Below are 16320 nucleotides of genomic sequence, written 5' to 3'. Positions count from 1 at the left end.
CTGTCGCTGCTGCTGCTTCTGTCGTTTCTGCTGCTGCTGCTGCTGCTGACGTCCGTCGTTTTGTTGTTCGTGGGATGCAAAATTCAAATTCTTGCGCCGTTTATTTTATTTTTATGCTGTACCTTAATTCGCCGTCTTCTTTTCGCCCTCGCCTCTGACGCCTTTCCCTACTTTCTCGACGCGCTGTCAGTTCGATTGCCCAGCTGCCATTATCCAGATGCGATCGGGCCAAATCACAACGGATAGTTTTAACCCCCTAACGGCACAAATGTCCGATGCGTCGGCAAAAGTACTTATCAGTTTTTTCATTAGCCAGCAAAAGCTGCTGCCAAAGCAATGGCTTCCATACAAAGTAATCGGTTTTGTGGCACTTTTTAGACTTTATTGCCGCCGCTCATTGTTTTGACAGATTTTTTGTTGATTAATAGCTCATTGGAAAGAGATTTGTTTGTTTACCTAATTCAGCTCAAGATGCTAGAAATACAAAGATCACTTTGTTTATATGATGAAATTCAATACATGTTTGTTAGCAGAACTTCGTTATAAATGAAATAGGGCACAGCTTTACGTCTGGGAGTGTCAGTAACAAACCCACTTAATCGCACTTACAATATGGAAATTCCTAATTAATATGGGAAAATAATTTACATTTTATAAGGAATATTTTAGAATTGAAAATTTTAAAAAGAAATAAAACCCAGAAATGAGTCGTATGATTTTAAGGCAAACCTTTATCTTATATATACATAAAATACTTTGAAATTCGGTCATAAATTTTGGGTTTATTCTTTTTAAGAAGTTACTTTCAACAATCATTCCTACAAAACAAATAGATTTAAAGTTTCCAGAATCATGAAATCAAATCGAGAAACGGGTCCAGCGCTCCACGAGACTGGGACGCGGCGAAGCCCGATATCTCTCATCGAAGATGGGGCAAAACTTCTCCGGGAAGCGCATCTGCAGACACCGGATCACAGTTCCCGTGAGATAATAACGCGGGGGCCAGCGGCACTCGCACGGCGGAATGCAAGACGAGCACTCCGCCTGCAAGGCCTTCCACTTGCTCATTGTGGTGACCAGAGCAGGAGATAGGCATCCTAGTCGCCACGGCAGCCGAACATCCCGTTCAGTCCAATCACAATCGCATGGTGGAATACATGTCATGCACATAAGATCTTCAAGTTCCAGATCTGGTTGTTCCTTCTCCGGCTCTTTAACCGCATTAATGCACTTATACATGTTAGCGCGGGGAACCATTCCGATCAGCTCCTTGTACTTGCGCTCCTGCTCGCGGCGCAACCACAGATACAGCAGATCCCAATGGTCCAGATTGCGTGCCCGTTCCCGAAGGATCTGCATTCTGCGGTATAGATCACTTCTGCGCACTTTGTCGTAGTTAAGTCCGGTCTGCGTATGGAATAACAGGTACAACTCATTGGGTTTCTCGTCCGGCAGGGAAATACTGGATGAGAACTTGGTCAACTCGAAATGAAACAGCATTCGGATGCCATAAGCTATATGCTTGATGTGATCGAAGTTCTTGATGTTCATCGCACACAGAGCTGCGGCATCCAACAGGAGCAGCTTACGACCCGAGATCATGTTTACACGGAAGGTGTTCTAGGAAGGAAAATTCTAGGGATAGTTCACAAATTGGTCCATTTATACCCACCATATACTGAGGATAACCGTAGCCATTGATCCAACGCCTGATGTCCATGTCATTCCACTCATAAATAGAAGGCAGTGGCAGTTTGTCCACGACCGAGGCGCAAAGCTCTACGAGAGTATCGGGTGATGTCCTGAACTGTATCGGTATGTCCTCCTTATCGTATTTGGGACAACCCTGAAGGAACTTATTCCGTTGGAATTTGGTGGGAGCCATTTCCGTACGGGCCTTTTTCTTCTCTTTCACCTTCTGGTGAAGGAACTTGGTGTCCGCTATTCCATACAGATAAGGCATCTTGTATTAATTTTGTTTAAAAACTTCGATCTTGTATTTGATTGTGTTAGAAAATTGGTGAACAAAAAAGTTATTAAAATATAATAAATAAGTTGTATTTATTTTGATGCTATTCTAAAACCTTTTGTGATCAAGAGATTTGTTATGTAAAGTGTTTGAACTATTTTCTTATAGAGAAACATAATCCCAAATCCTGAGTGCTATTATTAACCCATTACGATTACTGATTCCAATGTTTTTGGAGCTGGCAATGCCGCGTTTGAAGGGCTTCGTATTACCATTTTGCTACCACGTTTTGTTTGTGACGTTCGTAAACAAGTCGGCAGAATCTGGAGAAATCTGAACACAGCAAGATCCAGGTAGATATGTAGGTAACCATACACATATATATATTGTATATTGAAACCCCTGTGGAAACATCTGTCCGTCAATCAGCACATGCCAAAAGTGAGTTATTGACCAGGTAGTGGAGAATAGATCGATTGTTTCGGATTATGTTATATCGGGATTGGGCTGTCCCGTATACTAACGGTCCTTCGATGCTGGCCATGTGGTAATGTTGGTTGTCAAAACATGGTCAAGGGTAAACGCCTCCAGTTTACATACCTACATATGTATGTGTGCACATTTGCTTACCTGACGGCGAATATGTTTGCGGTTTATTAATGAGCACCGCGGATATATATTTACACATATACGATATATACATTTGTATATATAGAAATCGCTCGGGGACGGATGGGTCGCTGACTCATCGCCGATCCGTTCCGATCGTCTCACGTGACGGACATATTGGAGGTGATTTTTATGGAAACACGTTTTTGGCCATTTCGGCCATTTGTTGTATTGTACTCGCCGCTCGTTCGGCAATCAAGCAAAAGCCTAATAAACCTCATCAGGTTCATTTAGGCGAACGCTTACCTTCATTAGCATGTGCCTGTCAATTTTTATTATCATTTTTGCAACAGTTTTTCGCCTTAAATTTCGATGACAATTCGAAAGGTTTTTTATCTAAAACATCAATTAATTTTTGTTTACAAAAGTGTTTATCATGAATTTTCGTTTTTTCTTTTTGGAAATACTCACAGTGGCCTAAAATTGATATGATATTGGCGTCAGGATGGGGCGTGGGCGTAGTTGGCGACGGAGTGGGCGTGGCTGTTTGCCTGGCTAATAATTTACTCGGGTCGTAGTGATGAAGGGGTAGAAAATTTGTAATTATACAGCAAGAGCTTAGCTAGTCAATTAATGGAGCAGACAGTGTACACTCTTTTAGCTTAAAGTTGCATTGAATTTCTTGATAGCCCAGATTTGAAATAATTGGCTTAGAGTTTATAGAAAATAATAATAAAAACTGAATAATTCACTTTAACGCTAGACCTATTCAAAATATGTGGGCGCTTTTTTCACAAATTTAACGAGCCAATAAATAGAACAAATTAAAATTTACGATTACTTAAAAAATTAAGTACTTTACTGTTATTTACTGCATTTAACATTTCTGTTAAAACTTGGTATTAAATATTTTTATGTTTTAACAGATATTTTGTATTCTCTGGACTACTGTACTCTTAGATCACAGATGATTTCACTTTCGTTTAAGTCAGCGTTTAACTTGCAGAAACGAGGCAAAGAGGGGCGTGTGGATGCGCCACCGTGAAAAATGAAAATGATATAGCCATGTAAGGGCAGCTACTGCCAACTACGATCGAACAATGTAATGGTGGCAACAATAAATTAAGGTTCTATTTTTGTAGCTAACTTGAATTACATACCCGCGTTCCGCGGCAAACTGAAGCCGGTTGCCAGCAACTAGTTAACAAGTTAGACCTAAAATAGAAGATGCCGCTGTCCATGTGTCCAAGCCGAGCATCGGAAGAGAAGTGTAGACGACAGACTTGGCTTGACCAACTTGCGTATGTACACTGGGGAAAATACAATTAACTAAATTAATTAGTTTAAGAAAATATGATGTAATAAAAAACTTAAAAATTATTTAAAGCTCCTAAGTTTATAGCATTTTTATAGTTTAAATTTAGTTTAAAGATATTTTAATAAAAGTTTATGAAAGTATTTTTCTTAAACAGTCTATGTACATATGTTACTTTTCAACATTTTTTTAATGGGAAATTAATCTTGAAAAGAGGGAATACCCAGACCCAATCATTAACAATAGATTTCTTTGGGTGTAGGTCCAACATGAAAATTAATAATGCAAATAAATTGTTAACTTTAAACGCGCAAATTCCAGTCTGCGTACATCCCGAGTGTGAAAGTGTGTGTGTGCTAGCGGAGGGGAGGAATGAGTATGGAGGGAGAAGTGGGGAGGGTCTGGCGGCAGCGACCACTTGAGGTCAGTTCGATCACGATCGCGTCGGCAGAGGCAGAGACTGAGGCAGCGACTGAGGCTAAGGCAGAAACAGCGCAGCAGCCCCAAGATCACGACGAGCCTCCTTCGAAGTTTTCGGTCTCTGCCTCTACCTCTTCGCGCTGTCAAGTGGCGCGTGTGTGTGAGCGAATCGCTACACTTGAAGAAAATACCTTATCTGTCTAGGAATCACATGGTTTTCTCAAGTTTTGTGTTACCCAAATTTGAAATTTCTTTAAAATTAGATCATAAAAAATGGAGATTTACTTTTAAGTGGTCAATAATAACTGTATAATGTGAAGTTTAAGAAGTGAAAGTGCCCTCCTTCTAATTTCTTATACAAATATTTGAAAATCAAAAATATTTCGAAAACATACATATTTTTCCGTGTGCGCCTAATTAATTTCATGCCTAGGTCAGCCCACTTTTTCACCCAAGGAACGGGGACTGGACATTGATGTTCGGAATTCGAGCTGGAGCGCCTGATTACATGCCTGGCACATTTTAATTGATGATCCAAACGCAATGTCTGGGTTTATAGCTTTGTTTGGTATTTTTCTCTCTCTTTCGGTTGCCTTTTTTGCACACTTTTTTCTGGCTGTCTTTATGATTATTGCTTTGACTTGTTATTCGTGCTTTTTTTTATTTGTGCAGTAATGAAAGCTGGTTTCAAGTGCTACTTCATTTTCGAAATTCGTAATATTTCTTAGAAACCGTTAATGACTAACTACCTTTTTTACTTTTTAAAATTTTAGTGAAATCTTTCAAAAAACATTGTGTTTAAATTTTGAAAACCTTATCAATATGTCTTTGTTTTTAAAAAAATTCTATTAAGTTTATTTTTACAGTGTGAGTGCACGAAATATACTTATTTTTTCATTTCAAATGCAAATGACACATTTATTTTGCCATTATTTATTTTGGTTTTATTGGGTATTGTACAAACAATCATACATCCGTTGGTATATTTTTTACAATCTTGTGTTGGCTGCTCAAACTCGTGTTTTTTTGTGCGTCTATTTTCAACTTCTATCCCCACGCCACTTTGTGCCTCTTCGGATCTTCCTCTTTCTCTTCTCTGCGTCACCATCGGACTAAGTCGGGCCCCCTTATGGCATCTATGTGTGGGTCCCCAGCGTTACATATACCCAAACTCAGCCACATGCGCATTAATATGTACATATACACATACATATATAATCTCATACATATAGCCACTCGTATCACAATTTCAGGAGCCGCTAATAGAAGATGATTTTTTCAGATCTGCTGTTGCCAACGTCAAATGTGCTGCGTTCAATCAGAAATCAAAAATAAATAATATTTTCCACTTGCAAACGCCGCAAATAAACAACAAGTAATGAACGGGGCTGCAGTGCTGCATGTGCTGATGCTCGAAAGAAAGTTCAATTTTGATTGACGGCTGCACAACAAAAAGCAATGCGAATCAGATCAATTGAAAATGAACTCAAATTGCAGATGGGAACGGAAACGGAAGAACAATGCTAACGGTTTTCATTTTCAATAGCGATTTAGTTGAAACTCAACCCTGTCTACAGATCCTTTGGTTATTGAAAGCAAAAAGGTTTAATTACATTACAAAGATTTTGTAATTTTCTTGCTATTATTTCATCAAAACAGAGAAACCTAATTTTTTTTTATAAATTTCCTATTGATAAGGAAGGGGAGTCCGAATCAGACTTTGAATCTCATGATCCACTGAACCTAACAAAATCCATATATGTTACAGTACAATATACATATGAACGCACCGAACTGCTCGCAACTGGATTTTGACGTCACAGTTGAACTACTATATTTCACAAAGTCCAACCTGCTAACGCATCTAGACTATATAGATAGATGCACCAGTTCCTACAAATAGACAATTCAGAAGCGTGTGCACTGGGCATGGAAATTCTATTCGTAATCGTCTGATTGGGGTATTCGATTGAACGGACAAATCTCCCAATTAATGGGAAAAACTGCGCACCAAATGAGTTCAATTGCCGGGTTAGCTGATTCGGAAGATGGGCGTGGCGCGTGTGGCCACTGAGGCCTGACATTTGCATTAATCTCAATTGATTAATAACAATTCAAGAGCAAAGCCATTAGACGACATATCCGTAGCAAGTATAGTGCAACAAATGCAAAGTGGAAGCACGACAGAAAAAGATCTGTTACGGAATAAACTTGACACAATCAATAGATTTGAAGGTCATAAATGATCCCTGGCCTTTTTAGTTTGACTGAACCTAGAACCATTTAAAAAAAAATATATAAAAAAATTGTTTCCTTCTTGAGGATCTTTTATAGTCAAGTTTCTTGACTATCGCCACCATATGTTTTATTGGAATTTTAAAAATTATAATATAATCACTGTAACCAAACTGTTAATATCAATTACAAGCTAAATTAGGAAATCAGGCTACACTTTTAAAGTTTTAATGTTTGGCAGTTTTGTTGATCTTTTCCTTGTCGTCAATATCGTTATCATTAGCATCACTCTCTTGATCCTTATCAGTGTCAGTTTCATTATCGTTATCATCCTGAGTTTGCTTAAGAGCCTTTGTGGCCTCGCGATCCTGTTGTGACTTCTCCCATGCCAGCTCAAATGGATACTCCAGGGGCTTAAGTGCGTCCGGACATTCCTCCTGATTCGGAGCAGTGGCCTGGTTAATGGAAGCTCCACGCGTATGAATCTGCTCCAACTGGGCGGCATTGTGCACCTCTGCATTTAGACCCGTAATAAACTCAAAGAGCTGTTCCTTGGTGTAGATGTTGGGCACACCGCGACGTTCGAAGAAGTTTACGATATTACCGCAATCTCTCATCAAAAACTCCAAGGCACTGGGATGCTTTGGCTCAACACTCTGGGCAACGTCTATAAACCAACATTTCCCCTCAAACCACAGAATGTTGTATTCGCTCAAATCGGCATGCACTAACTTAGCCTCGTTATATAACTTGTGCATTGCTGCTACAATCTCTTCGTAGGCGCAACTAACCTCCGCGGCACTTAGCCGCGCATCCTTTAATTTGGGAGCAGCATTATGATTATCTCCAATGAACCGCATAACCAGAACATGCTTCTTCAATACCACCACATCAGGAACGTTCAGACCGATGGCCTGCATCCTCATCAGGTTATGCATCTCCTTCTCCGCCCACATGTTTATGATCACACGGTGGTTTTGCTTACTAAACCGATCCTTAAAGCGATAGTCATCCTTGATGTACCGATCGCGCTGCTTAAACTCGTTGAGCGTGGTCTTAAAGATTTTGATGGCACACTCTCGGGGCAAAAGATGCGCCGGCATTAGCACGCCACTCTGGTGACCGTGCTCATTGCTGCCTGTGTAATTCGTATCAGAATTGGCATGCAAGATTACCGCCTCTTTGCCTGTGGAAATGATGCCGTTGATTTGCTCCAGAATTTGATTGTTAATCAGTTTGTATAGTAGGAGTCGTGTACCGGCATCCAAACCCATCTCAGCGGTGGCAACTTTTTCATGTTTATCTGAGCGACCACGTCGCGAGTGAGCCCTCAGTTGATTAAACACCTAGAAAGTATGTTGAAGTCTCTTTGAATCTCCTTGACATATTTCTTCCTCACCTTGTTTGACAGCTTCATATCGAAGCCTGCAGCATCGCCGGTGGGAAACTCCGGCGGAAAAGACATCACCCTCTGGGCATTGCGAACAGCGCAGAGTTGGGGATCGTGCTTGGTTATCATCTCCCCCTCTTTGTTAACTTTGAAACCACAACGCGGAATAGAATCTAGCTGACGTTCGTTGTCCTCGAAACGATCCCAGTCACGCTTCAGTTGCTCCAACTCGTCTTCTTCGTAGTCATCCTCGGCAGTGTCGTGCAGGAACTCAGCGTCGCCGTCGCGAAGGAACTTGTTGAGAGTAACTGTGACCTTGGACTGCTTGTTCTGCTGACGCTCGATACGACGCAGCTCCTCGTTGTACTCATGGTCAAACTGGGACTGCAGCATCTGGGCAATGACTGCATCGCTGTCCTCCGGCACCTCGAAATCCTCCGGCTGGATGCCGTTGTCATGAAGAAGTGCAGAGTAATCCTCCCATTCCTCAGTATCATTTTGAACCTTTCCCGAACTGCCAGCCACATTGGAGTAACTGGCAGCTGCCGGAGATGTTCCGGTCTCCCAAATGGAAGATACCTCCTCTTCCGGTCTCTTCAGCTTTTCCGTCTGACGTTGCACCTCCTTGTCGTGCAACTTGTGAGCATATTGTTCCGACATAATATCCGCCAGATTTACCTGCTGAACTGGCTCGCTGTTTTTTACCCATGGCGACGACATTCTGCGCAATTGAATGGGACGGTAATATACACCAAAATTTTGAATGTAATTCGACAAACCTTTTGGCACTCAGCTTGACAGGATCGAGATCTATATCGGTGGTAATTGTGGCAGTTTTCGGGTCTATAAACAAACAAGCCTCTGTCCAAGTCCTAACCAGTTGCGGTGGATTTGATGTCTCCGCGGCGGAGGACCAGTGAGATTTAAGGCGCGATCGAGGCGCAGTTCCCAAGAAAGGCAATTGCAATTATATTGCAATAGTATTACCTATCTATTTCACCAAAAAATTTGATTTTCAATGGTTGTGAAATTATTATCCCGTCCAATAGGACCAAGAATTGCCAGAGTGAGAAAATATATATCGGCATGATATCAGCGTTGCCAGAATGTGTACCAAAAGCTTTGCAGATTTAAAAATAAAAAACACTAAAAACATTTTTAAGCATAATCAAAGTAAATTAAGGCTGCATTTATCTACAACACACATTTTACACTTTGTAAAAACCATTATATATATTTTGCATGGAACGTTGATATATATGCCTTTATAATTAAAAGAAACAAACAATTTAAAAAGGTTTAATAAAGTTAAAAAAGGCCAGAAAAAATGTTCATGGCCAACTTGCCTTAAATTTAAAATTTTTTGAAATTATTATTAGACTTAAAAATATATCGATAAGACAGTATAGCCAATTTATTTCTCGGCGGGGCTGCCAGATACACAATCCTAGAGCGGCGTTGCCCTCCACGATATCGATGCCAGTACTCGATACTTTTTGTTGTAGTTGTACATTTTTCGCCAAAAATAATAATAAAAGTGAAAAATTTTTTTTGTTAATATACGTTTTTTTGTTGTACAAAGGAGAAAATGTTACTAAACTGATTGGCCGCCCTAGCATTTTCGTCACCCCCGCTCCAAACACCAAATAATAAACGGCCGCCAGAAACAACAAGGTGCAATAAATATTCAGTGCGCTGGTAAGAAAGATGGAAACAAAACGAGAGACCGAAAAAGCAATCAAAATAGAATTCCGAATTTAGAATATGACAGACTGAAAAAAATTTTCAATTCGAACGCATTGCCGCTGCTGCTGCTTGTTCTTCTTCTTCCACAGCCGCTGTGGGGGGACATTGGGGGTCAAATGCAGAAGATCGGGGCGAAGATTTCGTGAATTTGTGATTTCCGATTTCGTTTTTGCTAATTTGCGATTGCCCAGACCAAAGACACACTCGAAAACACACCGAACACATACACATACGCCCACACCAACAAAAACATCCGCTTTTGGCCGCCTGTAATTATGGTTTTTATTACTCCTGCAGCGCCTTTCGCCTTCTTTAACCGCCAATTGCTCCTGCTCCTGCCCACTAACCAAAAAGATACAAATAAAAAGAAGCGATAACTCAGCCACCAGAGGAAGTGAAATGATAAAGTCCACCACGAATCCACAGGAACAGCGTCTGCCACGCCCCGAGGATCAGCCGCCACCGCCGCCTCCCCCTTCCTCCACCTCCACCGCCGCCCCTGCCACGCCCACGCACCAAGTGGCCACCGTGATAGCGAACATGGACACACTGAAGACCACCTTTCTGCCTAATCTCAGCATGGATCCTAATGTGCACGTCCCGGCGCACTATTGTCCCATGTGCCACCAGCAGTTTGAGCGGCCGCAACACGTTGCGGAACACATGCAGCTGTGCCACGGCGTCACCCTGAATGCCCAAGGTGCCATTACCGCGCTGGAAGGACATCCGCAGGCACAACAACACCTCAAGCCCAGTCACCCCTGCTTCAATTGTGATGAAAAGTTCGGCAATGCCGTCGATCTGGATGAACACCATCGGTTGGCCCATCAGACTTCCGCCTTCCTGGCCCGGTGTCTCATGTGCAGCATCTACGGCATCCACTCGGCAACCCAACAGCCCAATGAGTACAAGTGCACGCAATGCGGTTCCATCTGCACCACAGCTATGCTGGCCGCTGGTCAGCCGAGCTTCATGGAACAGCAGGAGGCGGCGGTGACGCCCGACGACCAGTTGCCGGCGATGGCGCCCCGTGATATGAGACTGACGCCCGAGGAGCAGCACCACCAGCAGCAATTACAGGCGGGGCACCACCACCAACAGCAACAACAGCAACAGCAACAGGAACTGCTGGGGCAGCAGCAACGAGAGATACAGGAGCAGGCGCAACAGCAGCAGGTGCACCATCATCAACAGGATCAGGATCTCACCGCCGACCAGGTGGCGTTGAAGGTGCCACCGCTCACCGTTAAACTGAATAAGAACGCCAATGGTGCTGCTATTGTGGCCCATCCGCAGGTCATCATTAAGGAGGAACCTCTCAGCCTAAGCGATAGTGGCGATGTTGTCAACTCAGTGCCCGTCTATGCCATACAAGCGAATCCAGGTGCTCCCGCCCCGGCCAGTTCTGGTGTGCTCGTCGGCACGCAAACAGTGGCCGCCGATTTGGCGCATAAAATACGACACAAATGTCCGGACTGTCCGAAGACCTTCAAGACGCCCGGAACGCTGGCCATGCACCGCAAGATCCATTCAGGCGAAGCAGAGTAAATCCATTTTATATGCATCCTAAAAACTGGGTATTCCGGCAATGATATTCTTCATAAAATTCAATGCGATATTTAGACTGTGTTGAAATACCTTTATGATCTATTAGATATTTAAATATGTAGATTGCATATCTTCAAAATTTTAAATTTATAATCAAATTCTTTAAATTTAACTTGTTATTTATATTTTATAAAAGTAAACCAATTATTCCTGTAAAATCTTATAACCTTACCTAGTATTTCCACATTGATTGATAGTTGCCGGAATATCCATTAATCATTCTGAGGCCTTTCCCTGCTTCAGCTCTAAGAGAACCATGGTTTATTTGTGGGTTTCTCTTCGGGTATGAGGCGGCGTGATCGCCAAAGCTAACCCTAATAATCTTACCACTTGTATATATATTATTTTTGTTTTCCTTCGGGCCAGCTGGGCGCATGGGCGCGCCCTCGATGCTTTTGGGACGTGGCCCATGCGTTCGTGTGTCGTTTGTTTTGCAACTTATTTTTAAATCGAGTGTTACTAATAATATAATTCGAATTTCTTTCTTTTCTTCCGCGCCCTCTCTTTCTCTCTCTATCTTTCTCTTCTCCGTTTCTGCGCGTTAATTTGTGAATATGAATATGTATAATTCTTAACTCTGAATCTCCACTCTCCGAATCGCAACTCCGACAGCGCCACGCCCAAAGAACGCCCCTACACGTGCTCCTACTGCGGCAAGTCCTTCACTCAATCGAATACACTAAAACAGCACACTCGCATACATACAGGTGAGAAACCATTTAGATGTGGCTATTGTGGCAGGGCGTTCACTGTTAAGGATTACCTGAACAAACATTTAACGACTCACACGGGTGAGAAGCAATATTTTTCAAATCAATTCAGTCAGTCAATCAGCTCTCAATCAACTCAACCAATCAATCGACTCTTCAGCCAATCAATCGATCAGTATTTTATCACCTAAGCGTGATGAGAAAAAAAAGCAATACTCAAAAAAGAGAAACCTCTGTATGCAAGACCATTACCATTTGCCATACACAATTTCGCTCAATCAATCAATCTCAATCAGTACCAATTATCAATCTCTCACCTCTGCCAGCGACGCAGCCGAAGCTCGATATCCTGACACGAGCCGCCGCAGCGCCGGCGCAGAAAAGCACGCAGAAAAAGGCGGCAAAAATTTTCAAACCCAATAGCCATAATCAGGATCTGGTTTAAATGTCACTTGCTAAGATCCATTTTCTTGAAATTAAGACCTAAGAACTAGCAAATATGACTAGAGCATCATTTTTTAAGGCTGCTTGTAAATGAGGAATCAGCTAAAAATCAGATTTCACTATTAAATTTACTGTAAGGAAGTAATATTTATTAAAGTTCAGCCAAATATATCTTTATATTTCAATAACTTATTGTAGCTTGTGGATTTACTATAAATAAACATCAAACCGTTTCGATTAAGGCTGCTTCGTATAAAAAGCTTTTCAATTCGATTGATTATTATAGATTCGAATGAAGTCTAGTTTTAGATTGTGATAACGTAATTTTTGCATTTCCAGTAAGTGACATTCAGGGCCTTGAGTTTTTGCCATCTTCTCTGATTAGCAACCAATAACGAATCGTATGAGTCACTGTTTACATACCCTCACAGAAATAAATATCAAAAACCGCAACTATTATTCATTTTGCCAGCTTTCTGTGAGGGTACCAAAGCAATATGATAATCCAAATCCGTATCGCCCTCCGCCTCATCTCATTACGTAATATGTCTCGAATGCATTTTAACAACACCAACCAAATATATATACACATTTAATATATAATCTATATATATAGTTTGATTACGTGCAAACCTTTTTTGATATGCATACATATCTATTGTACCCACACATCAACCACTCAGTCAATCAATCAATCAAATCAAATCAATCAAAACTTTTGGTACTGCACGCACCAAGCAAACTGGCTTTGTGCTAGCGACAAATGCTAACCGAGTATCCCAACTTTCTCCGTTTTGCCAATTATTTTTGGCTGTTTTGCAGGTGAGAAGCCGTTTCATTGCGGGTACTGCGAGAAGTCCTTCAGCGTGAAGGACTACCTAACCAAGCACATACGGACGCACACTGGTGAGAAGCCTTACACCTGTCCGTACTGTGACAAGCGCTTCACGCAACGCAGCGCCCTAACGGTGCATACGACCAAGCTGCATCCACTCTAGGGCAGGCCGGGCGGTGGCCGCCAGATAGTCGTTCCTGACCCAACCGCTCCTCCAACATCTGCTGATGCGCATCCGACGTCTGGCGATTCGGATTCCGGATCCAAAGAAGCCATCTGCAGCGGCAGCGGCATCAGCATAGATGGAAAGAGGGCGATGGTGCGCCAGCGGAAACGGAAGCGGAAACGGGATGAGCAACCCATAATGAAAGACCTTTTCAAAGACGAGACACACTCACACACAAAAACACACATACACGGGAGTTAACTGAAGCGGATGCAACGCAACCAACGACTGGCAAATCTCTTCACAGTGCTGCTAGATTAAATTACTAAAATTAGATACTTTCTTTCGGTTAACATATACAAACAGAAAACAAAATTGTACTAAATTAGCGTACAGTTCGTAGAATGTTTAAGTTATTGCAATCGATTTTTGATCTTTATTATTACTCTTTGGTTATGTAGATGTTTTGCAATTTTATTTTTATACACCTATTGTATATCGTATATAATATTTTGTTATTCTATGAGATTTTATATGGTGACTCCTTAGCGCACACTCACTTACGCGCGGCGCTATACCCACAAAAACAACACGAAACACACCACACATAAACACACACATCTATTATTTATAAAGAGAGAAAATATTTTTTACTCATATACTTTGTGGCAATATTATTTTTACTACTTCCTAAAACTTGTTTGTAAATGTTATCTAAAAAAGAAAAAAACAGCAAAACAAAGAAAGGTAAAACTCATGTCTACGCGCAAAACTTAAATTATTTCTTAAATTATAAACTTATTTTATTTGAACTCAAAACAACACAAAATTATTTATTTTAATTGAAAAGATTTCTTTTTCAAAATTTCAACTCGTAGTGGAAATGGCGAAGAAGCAAGACGATATTTTAGTCATTTCTGAATTATTTGCACACGAGCAGGATCTCGTTTGTTTTGGCTTTAAAAATTTATTTACTTTTAATTAACTAAATGATTTAATCATTTTAGCTTGTTTTTATTGAGGAATGTTAACCATTGTTTATATTTTAAATTATTTAAGTTGAAAGCGCTGCTTTTGTTTGTTAAACGCTAAACTTAACAGTGAGATTGTATAAAACTAAACAAAACAAAAAGGCATAACTAAGAAAAAATAATTTTACAAAATTTGCATTTTTTAACGCAAGACAAAAAGTATTTAAGGCAAAATCGAAATGAGAAATCTACGCTAAACGCAACACAGCTTTATGCGCCAAACTAGAAGATTAAAAAAAAAAATTAACATAACGATCTATATAATTGATACTTTTGATATAAAACAAAGCTTATAGTTGTTTTTGTAATATATATAAATATGGATTGATCATTTTTTTACAACTACTTAAAGTCGTTTTTTAAAACCAACAAATGATCACTTGCAAGAGTTGTATGTACGTACTAAAACCAACTAAAACTTAAAACTAAAACTGTAGCAAAACCAAAACCATGTACATTTTTATAACATAGTGTTATATAATTATAAAGTATACAAATATATAAACCTGTATCTAATATTAATGCATAATACACTCAAACAAATTGTCTACCTAATGGCACATAGCACAGCAACAAACGATGCGCAGCGCATGTAAAACCAAAATAAATTCTAAGTACTAAACTATTGTAATTCTTTAAGTTTTAAATAAACCGAGATGAGTTGACGATCAAAAGTAAAACAGCAAACAGTAAAATCCAAGCTTAACTAACCGCAACTAAAAACGAAAAAGTAAAAAACAAATTAACTCTGCTGTAAGTGATTACCAATGAATGAATGGCAGCGGCATCACGAAACTAATCATGTTAAATACGATACGTACTAATTACCGACTAACTATTAGATCTTAGCCACGAATCCAAAAATAAAAACGAAGCCAGACAACAACAACAACAACAGACAAACACACAAACACGAAATGTAAGCAAGTGAGTAAATAGAAATTAAATTGTAATTAAAATTTATTATTATTAAATAGATATTACGAATATAAATGTATGTACTTGCAATCTAAATTTACGTGACAAAATCTAGAAAATATTCGAGCAATATTTCAATTAAAAATATATATAAAAAGGAACTATATATAAAAAATAAAGTCCAACCATGTAGAAAGATTATATATGAAAAATGAAAAGGGTCTTTTTTGGAAGAGATTATGTTTTGGCATTAGATTTATCCATCAACCCCATTAAAGTTGTGCACAGTTTTTTTTTATTTTGATCATTTAGTTTAGTTTATTTAGTTTTTGTTTTCTCTTTTAATTACAATGAACGAATATTATGAACACTATCACACTTTCAAAATGTATTCTGTTTATTTTCCAATCGTTTTTTGTAGTTTCATTTGCGCTGAGCCACTAATTTAGTTTGCCTCTCGTTTGTTTTCCTTTTTGGTTTTATTGTAATGCTGATTACACTCATATATATGTATATATATATTTATATATAATATAAGTTAGTTATATGTTTATGTATATGCCATAAATATTTTTTTATACACACACTTTTGATCAAACGCAACCAAAAGTTGGTTTTTACTTTTTTTTTTCTATAATTATCATTCTGGGTTTCGCTTTTTTGTTTTTTTTTTTTTGTTTTTTTTAAATGCTCAATTTGTTGCATGCATGCTGTAAGATTACCTAATTTAACCATTTGCCATGTTTTACTTGCTATATATTTTTCATAGTGTATATAGATATACTTTTTATAACCCTTATAAATGCCCATGTAACTGTACTATATGTTTTCTATGGACTTGTTTTCCCCCTTTTTGCTTTTTTTTTCTTTTCTAATAACGATCGCCTCCAAAAATTTATTGCTGCGTACATTTGAAATGTTTTC

The 16320-nt window shown here is 39.6% G+C and overlaps 3 protein-coding genes across 7 annotated transcripts; 1 reads left to right on the top strand and 2 right to left on the bottom strand.

The window, feature by feature from the left end:
- Positions 1-762: 762 nt before the first annotated feature.
- LOC108102527 lies at positions 763-2541 on the bottom strand. Its single transcript, XM_017207563.2, has 2 exons — positions 1673-2541; positions 763-1620 (listed from the first exon to the last, which is right to left on the bottom strand). The coding sequence occupies exons 1-2, from the start codon at positions 1961-1963 to the stop codon at positions 859-861; spliced, it is 1053 nt and encodes a 350-aa protein (XP_017063052.2). The 5' UTR covers positions 1964-2541; the 3' UTR covers positions 763-858.
- A 4081-nt stretch (positions 2542-6622) lies between these two features.
- LOC108102677 (serine/threonine-protein kinase RIO3) lies at positions 6623-9022 on the bottom strand. The gene is made up of 3 exons (XM_017207818.2): positions 8718-9022; positions 7948-8659; positions 6623-7894 (listed from the first exon to the last, which is right to left on the bottom strand). The coding sequence occupies exons 2-3, from the start codon at positions 8656-8658 to the stop codon at positions 6776-6778; spliced, it is 1830 nt and encodes a 609-aa protein (XP_017063307.1). The 5' UTR covers position 8659; positions 8718-9022; the 3' UTR covers positions 6623-6775.
- Positions 9023-9433: 411 nt separating this feature from the next.
- LOC108102581 (chorion transcription factor Cf2) lies at positions 9434-14204 on the top strand. 5 transcript variants are annotated; one of them, XM_017207671.2, is made up of 4 exons: positions 9434-9636; positions 10111-11228; positions 11905-12083; positions 13269-14204. In XM_017207671.2, the coding sequence occupies exons 2-4, from the start codon at positions 10225-10227 to the stop codon at positions 13442-13444; spliced, it is 1359 nt and encodes a 452-aa protein (XP_017063160.1). In that variant the 5' UTR covers positions 9434-9636; positions 10111-10224; the 3' UTR covers positions 13445-14204. The 5 variants fall into 5 exon arrangements, with proteins under 5 accessions (XP_017063160.1, XP_017063156.1, XP_017063159.1 ...); XM_017207667.2 differs by having other exon boundaries at positions 9982-11228; XM_017207670.2 differs by having other exon boundaries at positions 9435-9636; positions 9982-11228; positions 11905-11999.
- The last annotated feature ends 2116 nt before the right edge of the window (positions 14205-16320 follow it).

Source organism: Drosophila eugracilis, unplaced genomic scaffold (genome assembly GCF_018153835.1).
Source record: "Drosophila eugracilis isolate 14026-0451.02 unplaced genomic scaffold, ASM1815383v1 contig_1197, whole genome shotgun sequence".
Classification (NCBI taxonomy): Eukaryota; Metazoa; Arthropoda; class Insecta; order Diptera; family Drosophilidae; genus Drosophila; species Drosophila eugracilis.
This window is presented reverse-complemented; position numbering and strand designations above follow the sequence as displayed.

Coding starts and splice junctions, on each gene's coding strand:
- LOC108102527 (XM_017207563.2), bottom strand. CDS start 1,963: ATGCCTTATCTGTATGGAATAGCGGACACCAAGTTCCTTCACCAGAAG. Junction 1,621..1,672: donor ACGGTTATCCTCAGTATATG/GTGGGTATAAAT, acceptor TTTCCTTCCTAG/AACACCTTCCGTGTAAACAT.
- LOC108102581 (XM_017207667.2), top strand. CDS start 10,084: ATGATAAAGTCCACCACGAATCCACAGGAACAGCGTCTGCCACGCCCC. Junction 11,229..11,904: donor ATCCATTCAGGCGAAGCAGA/GTAAATCCATTT, acceptor CAACTCCGACAG/CGCCACGCCCAAAGAACGCC. Junction 12,084..13,268: donor ACATTTAACGACTCACACGG/GTGAGAAGCAAT, acceptor GCTGTTTTGCAG/GTGAGAAGCCGTTTCATTGC.
- LOC108102677 (XM_017207818.2), bottom strand. CDS start 8,658: ATGTCGTCGCCATGGGTAAAAAACAGCGAGCCAGTTCAGCAGGTAAAT. Junction 7,895..7,947: donor ATATGAAGCTGTCAAACAAG/GTGAGGAAGAAA, acceptor CATACTTTCTAG/GTGTTTAATCAACTGAGGGC.